At 33.5% G+C, this 19,148-nt stretch overlaps 1 protein-coding gene across 1 annotated transcript; it reads left to right on the forward strand.

Moving 5' to 3' along the window:
• Positions 1-2,372: 2,372 nt before the first annotated feature.
• LOC105193283 (T-box transcription factor TBX3) lies at positions 2,373-16,630 on the forward strand. The gene is made up of 5 exons (XM_011157680.3): positions 2,373-2,789; positions 5,123-5,264; positions 11,749-12,055; positions 15,029-15,175; positions 15,699-16,630. Exons 1-5 carry the CDS (start codon positions 2,615-2,617, stop codon positions 16,272-16,274), a joined length of 1,347 nt encoding a protein of 448 aa, XP_011155982.2. The 5' UTR covers positions 2,373-2,614; the 3' UTR covers positions 16,275-16,630.
• The last annotated feature ends 2,518 nt before the right edge of the window (positions 16,631-19,148 follow it).

The raw sequence follows: 19,148 nt of genomic DNA on the forward strand, positions 1-19,148 counted from the left end.
CCAACTTTAAGCGACTTTAAATATCATATATATATTAGAAACTGAACAACAAGATAATATTGTAAAGAGATTCAATCATAAAATCATTTATTCTTATAAAATAACATTATTAATTCTGTTCAGTTCTGAAATATGATCTTTTTCAAAAATATTTGACAATCATTGCTCATCTTTCTAATCTTTGACATAGTGTATGTTTTTGTGTAATGTCTCATAAAGATAAAAGATTCTTACCTGACAATGAGATAAAAGACACGCGAGATCGTCTCAACTTTATGTTTTTTCTTCTTTTTTTCTTTCATGCCAGTGACACACGGAGATACCAAGTGATTCGACAAAACTTCCGTTACAAGTATACAAACAATTGAGAATGAAGCAAGACACCCCAAGACGACATCCCAGTCGCCTTTAAGGGTGAGTGTACTGCGCCTGTTTACACTCGAAATCCCGACTAGCTTCCACAGTTGACACGACAAAACGTTTCTACAAGTGTCGATCCGGTAGGACGCCATTGGTCTGGTCTCTTATCTGAGAGAAAACTAAACATCCTGGGCTTCAGATGTGTACAAACGTGAAAAAAATTAACTTGCACGCCGTTGATTCGATCGCATACTCTTTAGCCTTTTTTATCCGACTAATGATCGTATAACGGTTTGATCTTATCTTTAATATATTAATCATAAAATGCTGTGCGATCATTGGCTGGATAAAATTTTAAAATCATAATACACAAAAAACAGTATCAAATTAAAAAGATAACTATTAAAACTGTTTGTGTGTTTCTTTAAAAGCAGAAAATAATAATTATTTGTTTATATTTTTTTATTAATTTAGAAATGTTTTCTATACTTTGAACTTGGCCAATTTTCAATTTTTTATTCAGCAAAAAATTTGGAGAAAATCGCGAAACCTAGGCTGGTCATATTATATTATATATTTTGCTGAATAAAAAATTGCCCAAGTTTAAAGTATAGAAAACATTTCTAAATTAATAAAAAAGTATAAACAAATAATTATTATTTTCTGCTTTTAAAGAAATCCACAAACAGTTTTCAATAAATATAATTTAGGTGACGCATCAAGGTGAAAAATGGCCTATTTTTAACATCCTCCTTTTGCTATTACTATCAATGATAAACGATATAAAAAATTCTATTAAGCATGCTTATTGTGTTATTTTATTCTCTTTTCCTCGTTGTCTCATTGTCAGCTCCAGGGCAAACCGTTTACAGTTGTCTGTCTACCCGCCGGATTCTGTAATTTGTAGTGACAATTCCATGTACTGTTTCATGCGCGATGCTCATAAGGGGAACGTATGACGAGGCCTGCGGGAACACGCGATATAAATCCACGCGATATAAATCCGTGCAGGGTCGGTGTCTGGTGGAAATGGCGATAACGATCTCGACGCGGTCATTAGATGCACTTGTCAATTTTTCGCGACGGCTTACAGTCGTTGAAATTGACGCCTGCTGGTGGCACTCTTATTCTATTTACTCAATAGAATATTTTTCTTATTGTTAGTGAAATTTATATGTGATAATACACATATATGTATATTTATAAAAATATAGCATACATAATAAAAAACATTTTGTATTTGTGTTAAAATTGGTCCTTGTTAAAATTTTTATGTTGAATTTTTAACATATTCGACTGTTAATTTAACATGATGCGATTATATTATTTTAATGTTTTGTGTTAAATTGATTAAATTCAACACTTTTTAATGTTAAAATAACGTGAATGTTAACAATAATTAATAATGTTAAAATAAATTTACAGATAAATAAAGATGATAACATACAAATAATTAGTTTTGAAGTATTTTAAGATAAATAAATAAAAATATACGTGTCAATGTATTATTTAATTTAATTTAATGTAAATATTATTTGTTTATTTTTACTGATAAATTATTATATTTTAACATTAAAAATGATACCAAAAATAATCAAAAATCGAGAAAAAAGACTTAATTTATCCTATTAAAAAGTTTGCACATGGTATTTTATTTCAATTAATAAATTCGTCAGCAATAATTAACATTTAAATCTAATTTCATTACTTCTTCCATATGTAGCAGGTAAAATGCTTTAACTAATATTGCGACATAAAGTACTTCGCAAATTAAGTTCGTAATCTTCCTAAAGAAGAAAACGTTTAGCCCCCATAGAAATTATTTGCAGTTGTTACACAAATCTTTTGTTAAGAAACGAAAAAATATAAATTATTGGGGGGGCGCAAATAATTTTATTGGGGGGAGGAGTGAAAAGTTCTCTGCCTCCTCTTCTAAGTCATATGCTGACACATCATGCTTTCTTACTATTTTTCTTCTCTTTTTTTTTCTCAATTTTTTTCTTTTCTTTTGCTGAGTGCTATGTTCATCGCCTGTAAGGCGTCATTCCGGCGATACTTTTGGCGCGTTTAAGTTTTCCCTCTCCACTTATTTATATAGTAGCCAATCGAGTTCGCGTAGGCGGTGCAGCAATCCGTAAGGGCGGACACCAACCAATGAGCACGTGAGTGATGTCCGGGTCCGAGGATTGCACTGATTTTGTCTGAAGCAACTGCGGCAAGTCGTCTCAGTTCTGTTCCAAGTGTCGAGAGGTGTATGTGTTTTCAACGTTCGTTTGGAACATTTCTTTACACGTTGCTTTACACCGGCGATCAATTGAGAGAAAAAACGTGGTCCTCGGAAATGTTTCTTCAGGATATGGACAACGCATCTCTCATGCAGCTGCCACCATTCTTCGCGCAGTCATCGATCACTCTACAACATAAATTAGGTATATTATTATTATCAATAATTTCAACCCGTTTTGCAATGAACCAAATGTGATGAAAACAATCGAGAAGTTAGTGCAGGATTTTAAATTTTTAACATAATTAGATACGATACAGTATGATATTTCCGTGTTAAGAACGCCAATTTTATACCGATTTGATGTAAAAGATTTTAAAATATAATTTGCGATTTATAATCTTCCGACTCGGATCAGTGGCTGCATTCGCTTTGGCACTCGCAGCGCTGTAAGCATTATTATTTCATTTTGTTTACAAATATTAAACAAGGATAAATGATGTTTACAAGCGCTGTGAGCGTCAAAGCGAACGCAGCCAGTATCTCTTCATGTTGTCTTCATGCTTCAAAATTAATTTGAATATACTATATTTAGATCGTGGTATCATCCAAACTATTATATTGTTTTTAATACGAAAATTTTTACTGTTCGATTTTATAATAAATTTTCAATTGGGAACAAATTTGTTCATATCAATTTCCCACTTGATTTAATTTTACTTTTATCTTCGTTCCCTTTTCAAAATTAATTTAACTAAACTGTCATATTATTGGAACAATTGTAATGCTTTTACTAAAAGTTCTCAGCGCGACGACTAAATTCTAATAAATTTTCAACTTGAAAAGGATCTATTTTGTGGAGGAAATAATTTGTGTAACAGTTAAATATCTCGTCGGTAAAATAAGTTTTGCTCGTCAATGCTGCATGGTGAAAAGTGAATACTGACAATGAGCCTGTCTTATTTACGATTCTTAGAAGAAAAAGATTGTTCTCGCGAATTGATTTGCATTATAATGAGGGAGGTCATGTTCTTCTCGGTCACACCATATCAATTGCTAAATACTCCGTGTAATGCGGCTCATAGTAACAATGAGCACCACGAGCGCCTTCATCGTTCTGTGAAGGATGAAAGGAACCGACCTTCAGTGAAGCGCAAAATCGTTATCTACCTACTGTGGAATGGCTTTTCACTGCGGGACAACTGTGTCCATATGAGACAAGTGCGGTGGTCGATGATGGCGTTGTAAAGGGTAGCCCCGCTGCTCTGGTATTTGTGCTACTTCACCCACGCCAATTTTTTTTCTATTCACCCTTAGCGTAGTTTCTTCAGAAGAAATGCCGCTCGCGCGCTATTGGCAATTTGTGTCGCGTAAGATAGTGGCGAAAGGTCGTCGTTAAATAGTATTCCAGAACTCTCAACGCAGTCTTAATATTTGTATATTATTGTTGTCCCTTTCCCAGTTCCCTTCTTTTTTTTCTGACATTCTCGAAGTTTAGTTTGTACGTGTTTACATGATTTTTTTTAATCGTTAACAGAAAATTGAAGAAATATTGCTGTCTTATCATTGTTTATATTATCCATATATATTTATATCTATAATATATGCACTATGATTACATTTTTTCTTCATATTATTTAAAATAGATTTTTTTCCATATTATTTATAATACAAATTTTTCTCTTTTATATTATCCACAATCAGGTTAGATAGTAAGTAGTTAAATAGTTAACAGTTAATAACTTTTAACTTAACTTAATTTGTGATTTAATTTTTAACTTTATCTAGTTATTTTTAAAACACATAAACTTTAATTTATTAACTTTTTTTTCAAGTTAAAAATTTATCTATATAAGAAAAATACATTTCCATATAAAAAAAAACAATATTTTTTTCACGTGAATTTAATTTACAAACAAAATATTAAATTTAATAATCTATATTATAATTGTTTTGAGTACTCTGATTTAAAACTTGCGAATTTCTAATTCGTAAGCTGTAAGGTAGATTGCTCAAGATTAGCATCTTGATGTTAGTAACTGATATTTAAACATATTTAAAATAAATAATGTTTAATTTAGTTCATTATTGAATTGCATAAGCATACAATATATCTAATTTAATAATAAAATTTATCTATATAATAAAACTTTATGTGTGTATAAAACTAAATTTTGTAACGATACGACACTGAGGAGAAGGCACATGATACAAGGTTCGAAACGTTTGCGTTTAAACTGCGTGTAAAAAATTAAAAATAAATAATCTCATTAGCATTAACATCTACTTTGGCTTTGACGTTCGGTTAATTATTTTAATTTTTGTTTTTAAAAATATATATTTTGCTAAAATTTAGAATCATCAAATTCTTCAAAAAAAGATTAAATATAAGCAATAAAACTATCATTGTTGATATGTGTATATGATGATTGTTAAATTATATTAACTTTAATATTAATGTTTAATACTGTTTCTTTTTACATGTATATTTTTTTTATACCCGTTGATTAATCGTTATTACTTGTGCTCAATTTTCAGGTGAGAGGATGAACGCACACAGATGGGCATTTCAACCGAAACCTACAATGTTGATGGGAGTCAAAGTGGAATTGGTTAATCGAGATCTCTGGCAGCAATTCCACGAGCAAAATACAGAAATGATTATTACAAAGTCTGGCCGGTGAGTACCTTGAATCTTCATTATCATCATTTCGCTGCTTTTTTTAAGCTGATAGACAAATATAACAAAACAGTCGTAACAATCCCTAAAATTCTCTTAATATCCTCCTCCTACGATGGGTACAAACAAAGAAATCTCGATAATGAACGGTGATGTAAGATATGAAAATCCTGTTATAACGATCGTAACAATAATTATTCGCGTTGTCGCGCGCATCCCGACGCGTCTGAGTGGCGCTCCGCGGTGGCGCCCGTGCTTTCAATTGGACAAGCACGACAAGCACGACGAGATACTTCCCTCGAGACCTCTTCTTGTCTCGGCGCCCGTGAGAGGTGCACCGGAGAGACGCCGCCGCCGCTGCGACCACTCCCACACACTGTCTGCAACCGGAGGCTGCGAGTCGGGCGCCACGCCGGCGCTCTTGCAGCCACCGCCTCGCGATATCTTCACGAAACAATGGATCCTGCTGCGAGGATTCTGCAAAAAACGTAATACGCATCATTCCTTATCGCCGATTTGCTAGCCGACGATACGAAGAAATACAGTCGAAAATTCTCACTTCGGAATGCTTCTAACAGAACATCAGATCTCGGGATTGAAAAGACATTCGTCACTACTCCCAATTTTGAGAGTTCCTTCTTTTTGAAAGCTTTCGTTTGGAAGACAGTTTACACTTTCATGCGTCGAGCTCACTTTGTCACTACCTACCTAACTACCTACCTACGACCACCTAAAATTTCTTCTGGTTGACGTATGGTCGGCAAAGATCAATCGTGTTTTTAAGCCGAAAGAGAATCATTGTTGTTGAGCGTTTCGCAGGTTTCACATTTAAAGCAGACGTACATTAAGTTCCAAGTAAATCTATGCAGCACTCTTCTATTTTAAAGTCTTGTGATTTTTACAACTGGTATATAGAAGTAAAAAGAATTGCTCTTTCTGAAAAAGAATAACGATACAGGTATGGAAGTAATGCTGCGTACCATGGTGGTAGTGTCTCAAAAAGATTTGCCATATTTCATTTTAATATCACGTTGGAAAAAATTTTAACCAATTATATCACTATAGTAAATGGTTGTACGAACGCTTTACTTCAATGTTTTTTTTTCCCAATCAATCAAATATACGTGAAAGATTAGCGTGAAGATGAAATTAAATTGACCAAAATGATTTAGAGACATGTTTTTCCGTACATGCAATGTTCTGATTCATGTAATAAAACGCGATCCATTCTCGTTTAACACTGAGAGGAAAAAAATGATTGCAGTAATCATTAATTTTCGAAACCAATTATATATTTATAGTTATTTTAATTTTGCAAAATACAGTTATTAGCTATTACTACGTAAATAATAAACGAATAGTTAAACATATAGCCACTGTAATTGCGATTGCATTTATTATATAAAATTATGTTATTTTTACCACCTATATCTTGATATTTTACACTATATTAATATTTGAAATTATCAAAAGTTATAGCAAATTTTTTTATTGTTGATAGAACTATAAAGTTATTATTAACATTATAGTAATAATAACTACATAAATGGAGCTCCCGACTGTAATTATTTTACCATGCAATTATGATCGAACTTGCATGCTAAACTTTTTTTTTAGTGAAGAAATTAATATGTTATGGATATTTAAGCGTCCTGATATTAATTTTTTCGCTCGCGTCGCTTCCGAAATTCGGTCTGACGCATTTTGGTAATTTTCCTAAGGACGTGCGAAGGGTCGTTTTTAACTTAAACAGACGGGCAGACAGGGCGGAGTGACGACAATCCTATTAGTCTCACAGGAGGTGTTTGTCACAAAAGGTACCATGACGGTATGCCTATAGAATTTATTGTTCGTCTCGATCGAGGTAGGCGTTATAAATGATTAATAATGCAGTTTTCGTACCTTTAGAAAAAAAAAAACAAAATGGCAATTATTTCGACGCGTTACAAGGGCAGGCGTGTAGAAAAATGTCACTTAGATTTATCGCTTTCATTAACCGATCGGCTTTCACCGAAGAAGTTATCGGACGGAATTTCTTCTCAGATGGGGCGGTAAATTGTCGCGATAAGCATACGTAGAATTTTGCGTGGCTTTAAGCAGATAACGCGCGCGGTATCACGCGCCATGCTTTCGTGTTATATATCGACGTTGCGTGGGCGTGAAAACCGGAAGGGCGGAAGGAAGAGCGATCACGAAGAGATTTGTAGTCGCTTATGGCCATTTGTGACTCGTTGGAAGCTATCCGACGACTAGACTTTATGTCATCTATGCGTATTTCACGTACGAAGATTTGCCAAGGAAAATTATTCGTTTGCCCCTTCCTCTGATATGCGCGACATGAAATTGTAAATGCAAATTTATAATAAATAATATAGTGTGTGGATGTTCTTTAAAATTGTACATATACAGTGATGTCTTAGAAACAGGTTTTTAAAAAAAATATATTAATAGAAATGTCTTCTGATTAAAAATGGGCTCTCTCTTCAAGACAGTTTTACATTTCATAAATTTGAACATTTCGAAATCAATCATTATTTACACTATGTAGTTTATTTGCATACAGAGTATTTTCTAATATATTTTTTTAAATATTTATTTTGTTAATCAATTTTTTACTTTACCTCTTTTGCATTTTTTTCCACATCTGTTTGCAACAAAAGTAAAAGAAATATTTCGCTGCGTTACTTTGAGAAATTGTATTTTCCAAAAAAAAATCGCACTTCCCGGAATTTCTTTCAAGGAAAACATCCTACATTTTTGTAAGGTTATACGTCAAATATCTTATTACACGACTCTGGACCACCTAAAGTCTCTCTTGGTCGATGCAGCTTGGCCATTGATTGTACTTTTAACGAGCTGACGGATCGCAAGCGGGTGATCAGCGCTCCGAGGAAAAAAAAAGTTGGAAACACGTGTTTATCTTCTCCGGGGCGGTCTAACTGCGACAATAGCGACGAAGGTGTCTATCTGTCCACGTCTCTTCCGGCGTCTCTCTGCAATACACGTGCCTACCACGTGCTTCTTTTCTCTCTCTTTTTCCTCCTTCCCTCTCAGATCTTGCGAACTCGATGCTCGCACGATTCGTATTCCTCATAATCCTCATCACGATACGTATTCGTATATATCATATAATCGTGTTCCATTACTTTCGATTTTATTAGAAATTTTTTCTTTTCATTTTTTACTCAGTTTTATTTGGATTTCCATTTGACACGGTTTATTTTCGTTGGCCCTGGGTCCCTTCAATAACGACTGCGATAATAAAAGAAAAAAAAAAAATGTATAGAAGTGACAAACGACAGGTAATCCTTTTTTCGTTTTGACTAGCGTACGAAAAAGTGAAATACGGGTGGAAGTGAAAAATAAAGAAACAAATATTCCAAGTTAAAGGACATGTATCATATGTCTGAATTTTTCCTGAGATTTAATGAGTTTCAGTTACAAGAAACAGAATATAATAGTTGATTCCATTGTCAGAAGTTGTAAGATTATCTTTTGAGATTGACATGAAAAATCATCCTCGTATCTTCACAGAAATCTTTCTCAGAGTTGAAAAGAAAAATCTCTCTTTTAGAAAATTCTTTAAAATTGATCTGAGTAGAGAAACGAATTGTTGATTACATTATTCATTGGAGAAGAAAACGGAAGGTATTAAAAAATAAACGTAAATTTCAAATAAATCTCATGACTACGAATGTCTTAACAAAACAGTAAAATAATAAATTCAACAATAGTATATGAAAAATCAAGAAACAGACGTAGAACACGGTTTTGAGCGAGCTAAGCTTACGAGAACGTATGTGTTTACCGTTTTTACTTTTATCATTTTTATTACACATCGATACATGTCGGAGGTCGTGTCGAGCAGACGCGTGTCGAACAGACGCTTCTCACGAGGAGATAGTCCATGCGATTTTTTAATGGCCCTACAACCGGGAGGCTGGAATCCAGACCAGAGCTCGTGCCACTGAAAAATTATATCACACCACTGCAGACGTTATCTCATCGCCGCGTAATTACAAGAGGCTCCTTAAACCAGATACGTCTGTCGCAGCGGCACGAGCACCCGATAGCCGTCGTAATGGTTCACCTTTTAGACCGCTTCTCGAGAGACTTCGTTCAGTCTTCGATTATTATTTAATCTGGAATAATAATAATAATAATAATAAAGAAAAGAGACACTTAAAATAAAGGATGGGATTCCGGATTGCGCCATGATGATGGTATACAACCTTTACAGAAAATTAATATTGGCGGTATTAAATTGGCCGGTGATTAATTACTTATTTTGAATGTCAAATAAGTAATCGATCACTAGTCAATTTAATACTGCCGGTGTTAATCCATAAGTAGATTGGTGGGTGGGGCCATAGCTAGCATCCCAGGAGGGCAACGAAGAAATGTAGGATTAGAAAACTTGTTTTGGAAAAGAAAAAAGTATTATCCACAAGTCTTGACGTTCATTTCTTTACATTCCTCTGTCTCCTAGGGTTTAACTAATGTAAATTTAAATATAACAAGGAAAGTATATAAAATCACACAAACAATACAAGCACAAAGACCTAGCTGCGATCGTAGAAGGCATTCTTGTTCAGTTTGTATTAAGTATAACAATTTATTAATGAAAAATATGACAATAATAATATTTCTTTAGGGTGTTGTCAGCAACCCTATCTACCTACTTAAAGGTTAAATTTCTACAAAAAAAAGTCGAATGAAAAACGATCAGAACTTCTATAACGGTGCGTCTCGAGAAATTCAAAGAAAAGTAATGGTTGCCATCCTCGATAATGTATAATGACTCAGGATTTTTGTTTATCGTCTTGAGATGATAAAAAACAATTGTTATATTATCGAAAAGTCACATCTCGGAGTGCTATGGTCCTTTATACCTGTTGAAGTATACTATTGACAATATAGCACTGAAGTAGGTGAACGGGCGTGTAAATTCTTTGTAGTCCGCCGCCTCGATACGAAGGCAAATGCAAAACGTGGCCGGCGAGAAAAACCGCAATTAGGTAGGCAAACGGGACGGCGCGGCGGCCCTTGGATTTGACCTTCCGCAGGAATATTTGCGCAGCCGGAAAAACTAGTTGACGAGGGTGAAAGTTTTGGAAGAGCAGCGTAGTAACAGAAGCGAACTTCACGTCGCGTGGACCTCTCGGCGACGCCCATCCGTCGCCGGCACGTTAATCGCCGGCACGTTAATGACTAACGAAGCCCTCGAAGACCTTTGTTCTTTCGTAGAAAGTGCGCGAATGCTACCTGCACGAAACAGAATCTCTTTTTCGAGCATTAAAAGATAACTTTCGTCTCGTAAAGGCAAAAGTCATCCGCAAAATGGCTACACGCACATGCGTTATTTCTGATCGTGACTTCTGTGTCATCCTTAGACAATTAGTGTCTAATGAAGTCACTTATCTATCTTACACTGAGTACTACGATACGCGTACTAAGCATTAAATCACATAGCATCTTCATTAGCAAGCACATCGAGCATTTTGGTATGGATATTTAGTGTCAAACTGATCTGGTGTACACCAGATAATTATTAGCTCGGAATCTTTCGTGAATTATCGTTATTTATTTCGAAATATTCTATATTTCACTTCCGAGGAAATATACAATTAAATTTTTTCATTTGAAAGCTTTAAATAAAAATAAGTTTTTAAATAAATGGACTTATCTGACATCTGAAATTAGAATAATTGATAATAAATTTGTTTTTTAAACATTAAATCAGTCTCAATGGTATTGCTTTATATGTCATTGAAATCATCCTAATTATATGGGACGAAGTTGAGATAACTTCGATGATAATTGAAACAATTAAAGCTCACTTCATTTAATATTAACAAAATACAAAAATATTAATTTTATAGAAGAACATTCATTTATTCGCGGAATTAAAATGCTCATAAGCACTTCGTAGTGATACAGAAATCAATTCCGAAATGGCAAAAAAAATAAAAAAAAGGACGATAAATTCTACGATAAATCCTACGATACATTCAAAATAAAAAGTGATAGCTGTTTACAATTCTCAGCCGTACTTTTTGTGATTTTTACATGGTGGCAAAGGGAAGGTGATGGGCAACTGCAGGAGATTTATGATAGTTCTAATAATCCTGTAGTATCCTGTTTTAGGGATTGATTTGTAATAATGATCCGTAGACAGCGGTCTAGCTTTTTATTTCAAGCGCACCATAACCAAAGGGCTGAGCTGTCCTCTTTTTTTTTATTTTTTTTATTTTTTGTCGCCCTGGAGTTGACTTCTGGAGTATTTTGTTTCTTCAAAAAAATTTTTGCTTCAGGTAAAGAGGAGTTATATTGCTTTCGCCATGGTTTATCGTTTTTAAATTATCGTTTTTACGAATATATCTCAAATGTGCGTTTGAGAAGCGGATAAGATTTTGAAACCTGAATCTCTGATTGGCTATCAGAACAACAATTTAGGAAACTTTTGTTTGAACTTTTTTCACAGACGTATGTTCCCGTCGATACAAATAAACGTGAGTGGTTTACAAAGGCGGGACAATTATTGTATCGCTATGGAGATAACAGCAGCCTCCAAACATCGACACAAATATTGTGGATATGACAACGAGAACAAGAGTGCCGCTAATATGGGTGGCTGGAGCGTCGCGGGACCGGCAGAGCCGCAGCATCCCTTCGAACGCAGAATTTACGTTCATCCCGACAGTCCCGCGACGGGGGAACATTGGCTTAACAGTGCAATCAGCTTCAACAAATTGAAGCTCACCAATAACATCAACGACCGCCATACTAACGTAAGTACAGTGACTAAATTATTATAGTAATTGTAACAGTTGTAAACAAATTAATAGTAATTATAACAACTTATTAATAGTAAGTGCAATTGTAAACAAAATATTCCCAAAAGGAGTTATCATTTCTCTTTTACTTATGTCCTTCAGTTATCAAGTCAACCTTTTATAAAACAAAGATTATATATGGGATGGGGTCGAGATTACGAGCGAAAGATAAGACAATTCTTTGGAGGAAATGAAAGGAGAAAGAAAATTCACTGACCGTCACTCACTATTTATCTGGTTCTTTGGTGTTTTGACAGCCTTTTTAAAAATCCTTATTTTCTCGTTTCCCACTCCTATCTCCGCTATCCCAGTCTCGTGTTACATTTTTTCCGCTTATATTGCATGGGGGGGGGGGAAGGCAAGATACTTTTGGTGGTTCGCCATTGCCTTCCGAGAGGTAGCGATCGAACATAGTCAGATGTTTCTGATAAGTGGGATTCGAACCCGAATAAGTCTGTAACGTTTGTATATAATTATTTGCACATATTGTCAGAATGATAATATAGATCGTAACTTTATTTCCAACTTACGTTTGTATTTGTACTCGTTTCTCTGACCTCTAATCTCGTGTTCTAAGAGAAAAAAATATGAAAAAATATTGATTCACGCAGTACACGTAGAAATATTTATATTGTGAATATATTTGCGAGTATTCCAACTATTCTCTCACGAAATTTGGTCGGAAAAAGCTTCTTGTGGTCGGCTGAGGATTAGAGACACTTTTGGAAAAAAATAGGATCGCTGGTCGGTGGTGCATTTTCTAGGGGAGACTTAAGCTACTCAAGACGGTGCGGCATATTGGCGCGGATGCTGATCCAACGTCTATGCGCCCCAAGCAGATTAACACGCTCCACGACACTCTGTAATCGATATACGGGTTTGTTTACGAGCCGACAGAGTTCCTAGCCACCGTCGCTGTTGGTGTTAAGAACGTCGTTTTACGGTACCTTTGTCGACGGCAGAAAGAACGCGCAGAAGAGCACGGCGGCACTTTTGCCCCTCATTATTACCCATTCGAGTCGATTCATGCACGAAAAACGTTAATCCGCAAAGGTCCGCGGCTAGACAGCGGCGGCAAACAAGAGATTCACATTGTTGCGCGTTTATCTAAATTTTGTCACCTTTCCCTTCAACCAAGAAACAGGCAAGATGTGATCAGGTCAAGAAGATCATCCGTCTAAAGATCATCTCCCAGAAAGGGAAAGCGACTATGTTCGAATACAGAAACGTCAATAGATTTTCAATTATGATCGATTCTGACAATGAATTCTAGAATTTTGATAACGAGTTGTTACTATTTCCCACTTCAGCGCTTGAGCAAACTTTTTTTCTCAACCAACTCCAAACAGGATTTCTCTTATATGAGACTTGTAATTATTAAGATATACATTAAAAATAAAAGAAAGATAATTAAGAAATTAATATTCTCGTTACACAGCAAAAAGTTTATTAAGCAGAAATTTTTATTAAAAAAATAAAAGATTTGTGTACAAGTATGTATACAAAACTCATTATAATCCTGCTTAATTATATTTTTTTTTTAGTGTTACGTTTTGATAATGAGCTTTACGTGAAATAGAAATATTTCATTTGAAGTAGACCGAACAGAAATGTCTCGTTAATTCTGTTTATATATCTAAAGATTTTTTTAAAACTCTGATAATATAGATTTGCTTATAGTATGGACATATTTCTATCGCCTAACATTTTGACTGCTACGTTAATTATATCTGGATGACGCATGGGTTTACGGGTGTAATTATGAATAATGTTACTAGTTTTAGGTTATTTATAAAATATATATATAAGGACATTAAAAGGAAAACAATTTAAATAGTAAAATAATACACTAGATTTAAAAATAAAAAAAAAACAGAATTATATATTTTTCTATTTCTGTGTGCACATCTATTTGTTTCAATTACGAGGAGATCTAGCATTTCATTTCTTCAGATTCAATAAGATTTGTCGAAGAAAAATATATGTGAAATATGTTTCCTATTAAAATATAAAAATATCTTAACCGCGTGAAAAAAGTGAAACATCGATAACGACTACCAGATCGCGTATTGAAGTGGTGCATCTCGCTCTAGATTCGTACGAGAGATCTTCGGTGGCGCGGAGACATGTGATTCCGGGAAGGTTGCAGGGCTTAGTCTGGTTTTCGGGAATTGCGTCTGTGTCTACCGTCGGCCTCTTTAGTGGAGGCGCCAACTTATCTCGAAAAAGCGGCGCCCCTTTTACCCGGTTCCTCAAACTAATTACGAATTTAATAAAATTCCCGGCGCTTCGTCTCTTTCCTTCTGCCCTCCGCCCCCATCTTCATCTGCAACTAACAGAGAGGGTCTCTTCTTTCATGCCCCCTTTCACCCTCTCCCTTCTATTCGGGATCGTCTTTCGCGATGCAGATACTGCGTAATGGCGAACCTTTTTTCGCATTTAACATTCGAAAATAAGAAATTCGTAAAGAGCGAAACTCATTTATAAATGGCGCATGACTTTCATGTGTTCTCAGTTTTTGATATTTTTTTAATTGATAAGTGTGATAAGGATCACACATGACGGCATTTATGATAAATATTCATAAATATTAATTATTCATTTTTTTAAAATATTATATAAATATTTTTACGATATTTATATATATGATAAATCTTTATGATCTGTTTAGTCTAAGATCACAAAAAATATTTGCGAACCATTTTAGTAAACATTTATAAAATATTCAAATAATTATTAAATACTTTGTAAAGCTTTTATTAATATTGTGTGTTGTATGAGTAAGAGTTCAATGAATTTTTGACATTGGCTCATTTTAGTTTTACGATTTAGGTGGCTCTCATACGTTTACGTTTTACGATCGAAGGTGGCTCTCATCTTAGTTTTATATATATTTTAAGTTATTCTAAAAGAAAATTTATGTTACAGGTGGTATTAACATCGATGCACAAGTACGTTCCTAAGATCTGGATAATCCGTTGCAACACTTTTGATCATATCTACAACCTTTTTTCTCATCCAGCCGCGTCGTTCACTTTCAAGGAGACAGAATTTATTGCAGTAACGGCATATCAAGTACGTAGCATAAAATAAAATTCTAAAGCGAAACGTCAAATTGATATTTTTTTTTGCTTTCGCGATGTTTACAATTTAAGAACTGTATAATTTAACCTTTTGCTATCTCAAGTTAAAATTCGCGTTGCGGTATAAGCATATCGCATAATTTTTTAAGCATTTGAATTTGTATATGATCATAATCGACAAACTTATATTTATGTCCACTATATTGATCTTTATAAATTTCTCCAATTAAATAAATATTTAATAAAAATTTTTTGACTCGTGTTAAACCATCTGATTAGAATTGAACTGAAGACCAAATACTTGATCTTCGCTCATTTGCAAAAAATAGTTTATCTAACTGTAAAGGGTTGAAACTATAAAAAGTTATTTCAATTGTTTTTTTTTTATTTATTATTTTATTTTACTATTTTTTTATACACATCTAAAAAATGTGTTCGGGGACTTAAAGTAACCGCGCATAGTTTCTTCGTATTTACGTCTAACGAAAACACCTGCGTTTACATTATTTTTGCAGAACGAGAACATCACGAAGTTGAAGATCGATAATAATCCATTCGCGAAGGGTTTTCGCGTAACGGGACAATCGCGATTCAAACGCAAGTATAATCAGACTGATCAACAAAGTCAACTTGGTTCCAGTCACACGAACGACGAAGGGGACAGCGTCTCCTTTTACGACTCCGAATCAAGTCGTATCGAGGCGAGCGAACGGAGTAATTCGGAAAGTAATTTGGAGAGTTCAACGCAAGAATCGTCGAAAAGACTCGCGGTCGAGAGTAACGCAGACAACGATGAACAACGCGTACCTACCGGACCGGCAAACCTGCGGGTACCGATTCCCGCGAATCTAAGATCACCATTGACGAACGGGAACGACGAGAATGAGATGCGTTTTCATAGACCCTGGCTGGACTTCTCGCCGAAGCAAGTCCCAGAAGTAACCCTCACTCCGTCGACGTATTACAATTCGGATTACCCGAGTGATATATATTCGTGGTATATGAATAACTATAGGAGATTCTATGAGTATCAGTGCCAATTGCACAATTATTACAGTTCCACACTTGGACACAGTAATTATTACCCGTGATAATTATACAAACGGAAGAATATTGTTATATTTTGCATCTGGGGATTTTCATGAAATAAATGTTTTATGAAAAATAATATGTGCGAATAATTGAAATGATGAAAGTGACTTTAAAATTGTTGTTCGGAACAACGATTATGTAACACATTAAAGTATATATATATATTTGTGTATATTTATTATGTTTATTATTATTTTGTAATGGTCTAAAATGTAAAAGGTTCTAATAACATAGGTTGAAACTCATTTTACATTTTGAGGACTTCACATTTTATGTATAAAAATTTAATTTGAATTTGTATAATTATTTGCACATCTTATTCTTCGTTTATATACAATAAACGTTTAGGGGTCTTTAAAATAGCTAAAAATTATTTTCATATCATGTAGAGGAAACCGTAGCTCATTAGCACAAAAAGTTTACATTGCATTTCGTTTGCGTATTTATGGCAAAAGAAACAATGATCTTCCCTATTTATCTCATAAATCTATACTTGTTATTCTATATGTATATATATAAAGTTTATATATACATATATAAAATGAAAATAATGTTTATGAGAGTTCAAGATAATTAGATATTAATTAAGAGATATTTTAAAGATTCATAAATGTGTCTATGATTACTACCTGCCCCAAAGATTGCATATAAATATTTTGTATAAATATTAAATTTGGATGAATATTTTGCAAAGCGCTTTCTCTTTCTCTCTTTGCATTAAAAATTTTAATAATTTAAATAATATGAAATTTATTTTTTAATTTAATAAGGCCTCACATTCTATGTGCAAAAATTTAATGTGAGCTTGCAATGATAAAATGTTTTGCATACCCTATGTATGTACATACTTTATTGTTCCTAGACGTTGTTATTAATAAAAGATAAAAATGGAAGATGGATTGATTTTAGACGAGCAGAGCAATGAAATCTGAGACAATTTTGTTATTGAGAAATTGAGATGTAAATATATAAGTAAAACTAAATTGTTGATAAAAGTAAAACTAAAAAGTAAAAAAAAATTAAGACACAAAAATCAAAAAGTTTGTGATTTTACAATTACGAATAATACATAAAAAATAAAATTTAAGGATTTCTATAAAAATCATCGAAGAAATACGCATATATTTTTACATATCTTAAATCTTACATGATTATTGTCGCAAATATATTGTAATAACAAATATATTTCGGTGCGAAACTTTGTAGAGCTATAAATGCAGTGGCATTACTCGTGATATTTTTCATAACATTTTTATCGCGTTTACAACCGTACTTACCTACAAAGTGTCAGCGATGTCGAATATTTATAAATGCTGTTGACCCTGTCCGGGATCCTACCCAGCTTCGAATCGACATTTTCTAGAAAAAAATTCGTTTCACTATAAGCCTAGTCGTTTCAATTATGCTTAAAAAATAAGATCTGATTGTCGTACTATCGTTTCTTATTTTGCGCGTCTTCTGTTTTCCCGTTTAGCTTTACTACATTTATGTATATGTATTCGCTTGCGAAGATACAATATATTTGTCTTTCTTTAAAAGTGCGAAATCGACGACGACGAATTACTCACCATCGCGCATCGCATATATTTGTTCCTATATGTGTATATTGTATATATTGCATAATATATACAATAAATTGTATTTGTATAATATAGTGTACAATATAAAAAGTAGATATATGTATATAATGTGCATGGTGCGTATATATCTATATATATATGTATATTTGTGATAACAATATTAGATTTGATATGAATAAAAATGAATGAACAATAAACGTAAACCTATATGATTCGTATTCATTGTTTATTCATTTTTTCTCAAGCTGCACATGCGTATGTGGCCGATTCGATATTCGTTGCATACAAACCGAAAGAATATCTGAAAATGCAAAGATTATTGCAAGCTGAAAGACGCTTATTGCTGGAATGAAAGAAAAAAGAAAAATAAAGATGAAAAGACAGTGATGTCTGATACTGCCATGTTAAAAACATATTTTGTTATAGTGAAATTTTTGTTTATCATATTGATTCAATCTCTGTTTCAAGCATTTTTATCACCGCCATTATTATGAATTTTTCAATCTCTTTTCTCATTTTTTGTTACATTTCAATATGATAATGCAAAAGTACAAAGAACATGCTTTAAACTTCGATTGCAATAATTCATATTCGCTATCCATCGTCAATGATCATCTTTTTGCGTTGTGTTTACTATATAATATTAGTATAATTAATTACCAAAGATATATACTGTGTAACATAATAAGACAAAACAGTTTTTTAGAACATTTTAACACATTATACAATATTTACAACAATACATGTATACGTACATCCAAAGAAGTTTAGTTTCGTACAACAGCACAAACGATCGAATGCCTTATGCATCGTGTCTATTAGTAAAGAAAGTAGAAAACTTCATATATGAAATATTTTTATACACCAAGATTCTTACCACGTTTATCTAAAATTTTTAATAATATTAATGCAATCACACAGCGAGATACTATTTTAAGGAAAGGACAAAATTGACAGAAACAAAATACATCTTTCTGTTTGAAACAAGTGCATTCGATAGTCGCAATTAAATCTTACGCAATAAATGTTTTGTGAAAGCGTGTGCACGAATTTTCAAGGAACCATACACATGATTCATTGAAAATATGATAATCGAGCATTATTTAAAATATGTCTTGAATAATGCTTAAGATTTTTATCTTTCGACGATTTTTATAAGCAACATGTCATATTGATAAAATATTAAATAAAAAGATTTCAATATATCCATCATGTTCGAAGAAATAAAATTGAGTATACTTATACCTATACCTAAAACCTATAAGTGAAAATAATAATTTCAATCATTTCCAC

This window comes from Solenopsis invicta, chromosome 1, assembly GCF_016802725.1.
Source record: "Solenopsis invicta isolate M01_SB chromosome 1, UNIL_Sinv_3.0, whole genome shotgun sequence".
NCBI classification, from domain to species: domain Eukaryota; kingdom Metazoa; phylum Arthropoda; class Insecta; order Hymenoptera; family Formicidae; genus Solenopsis; species Solenopsis invicta.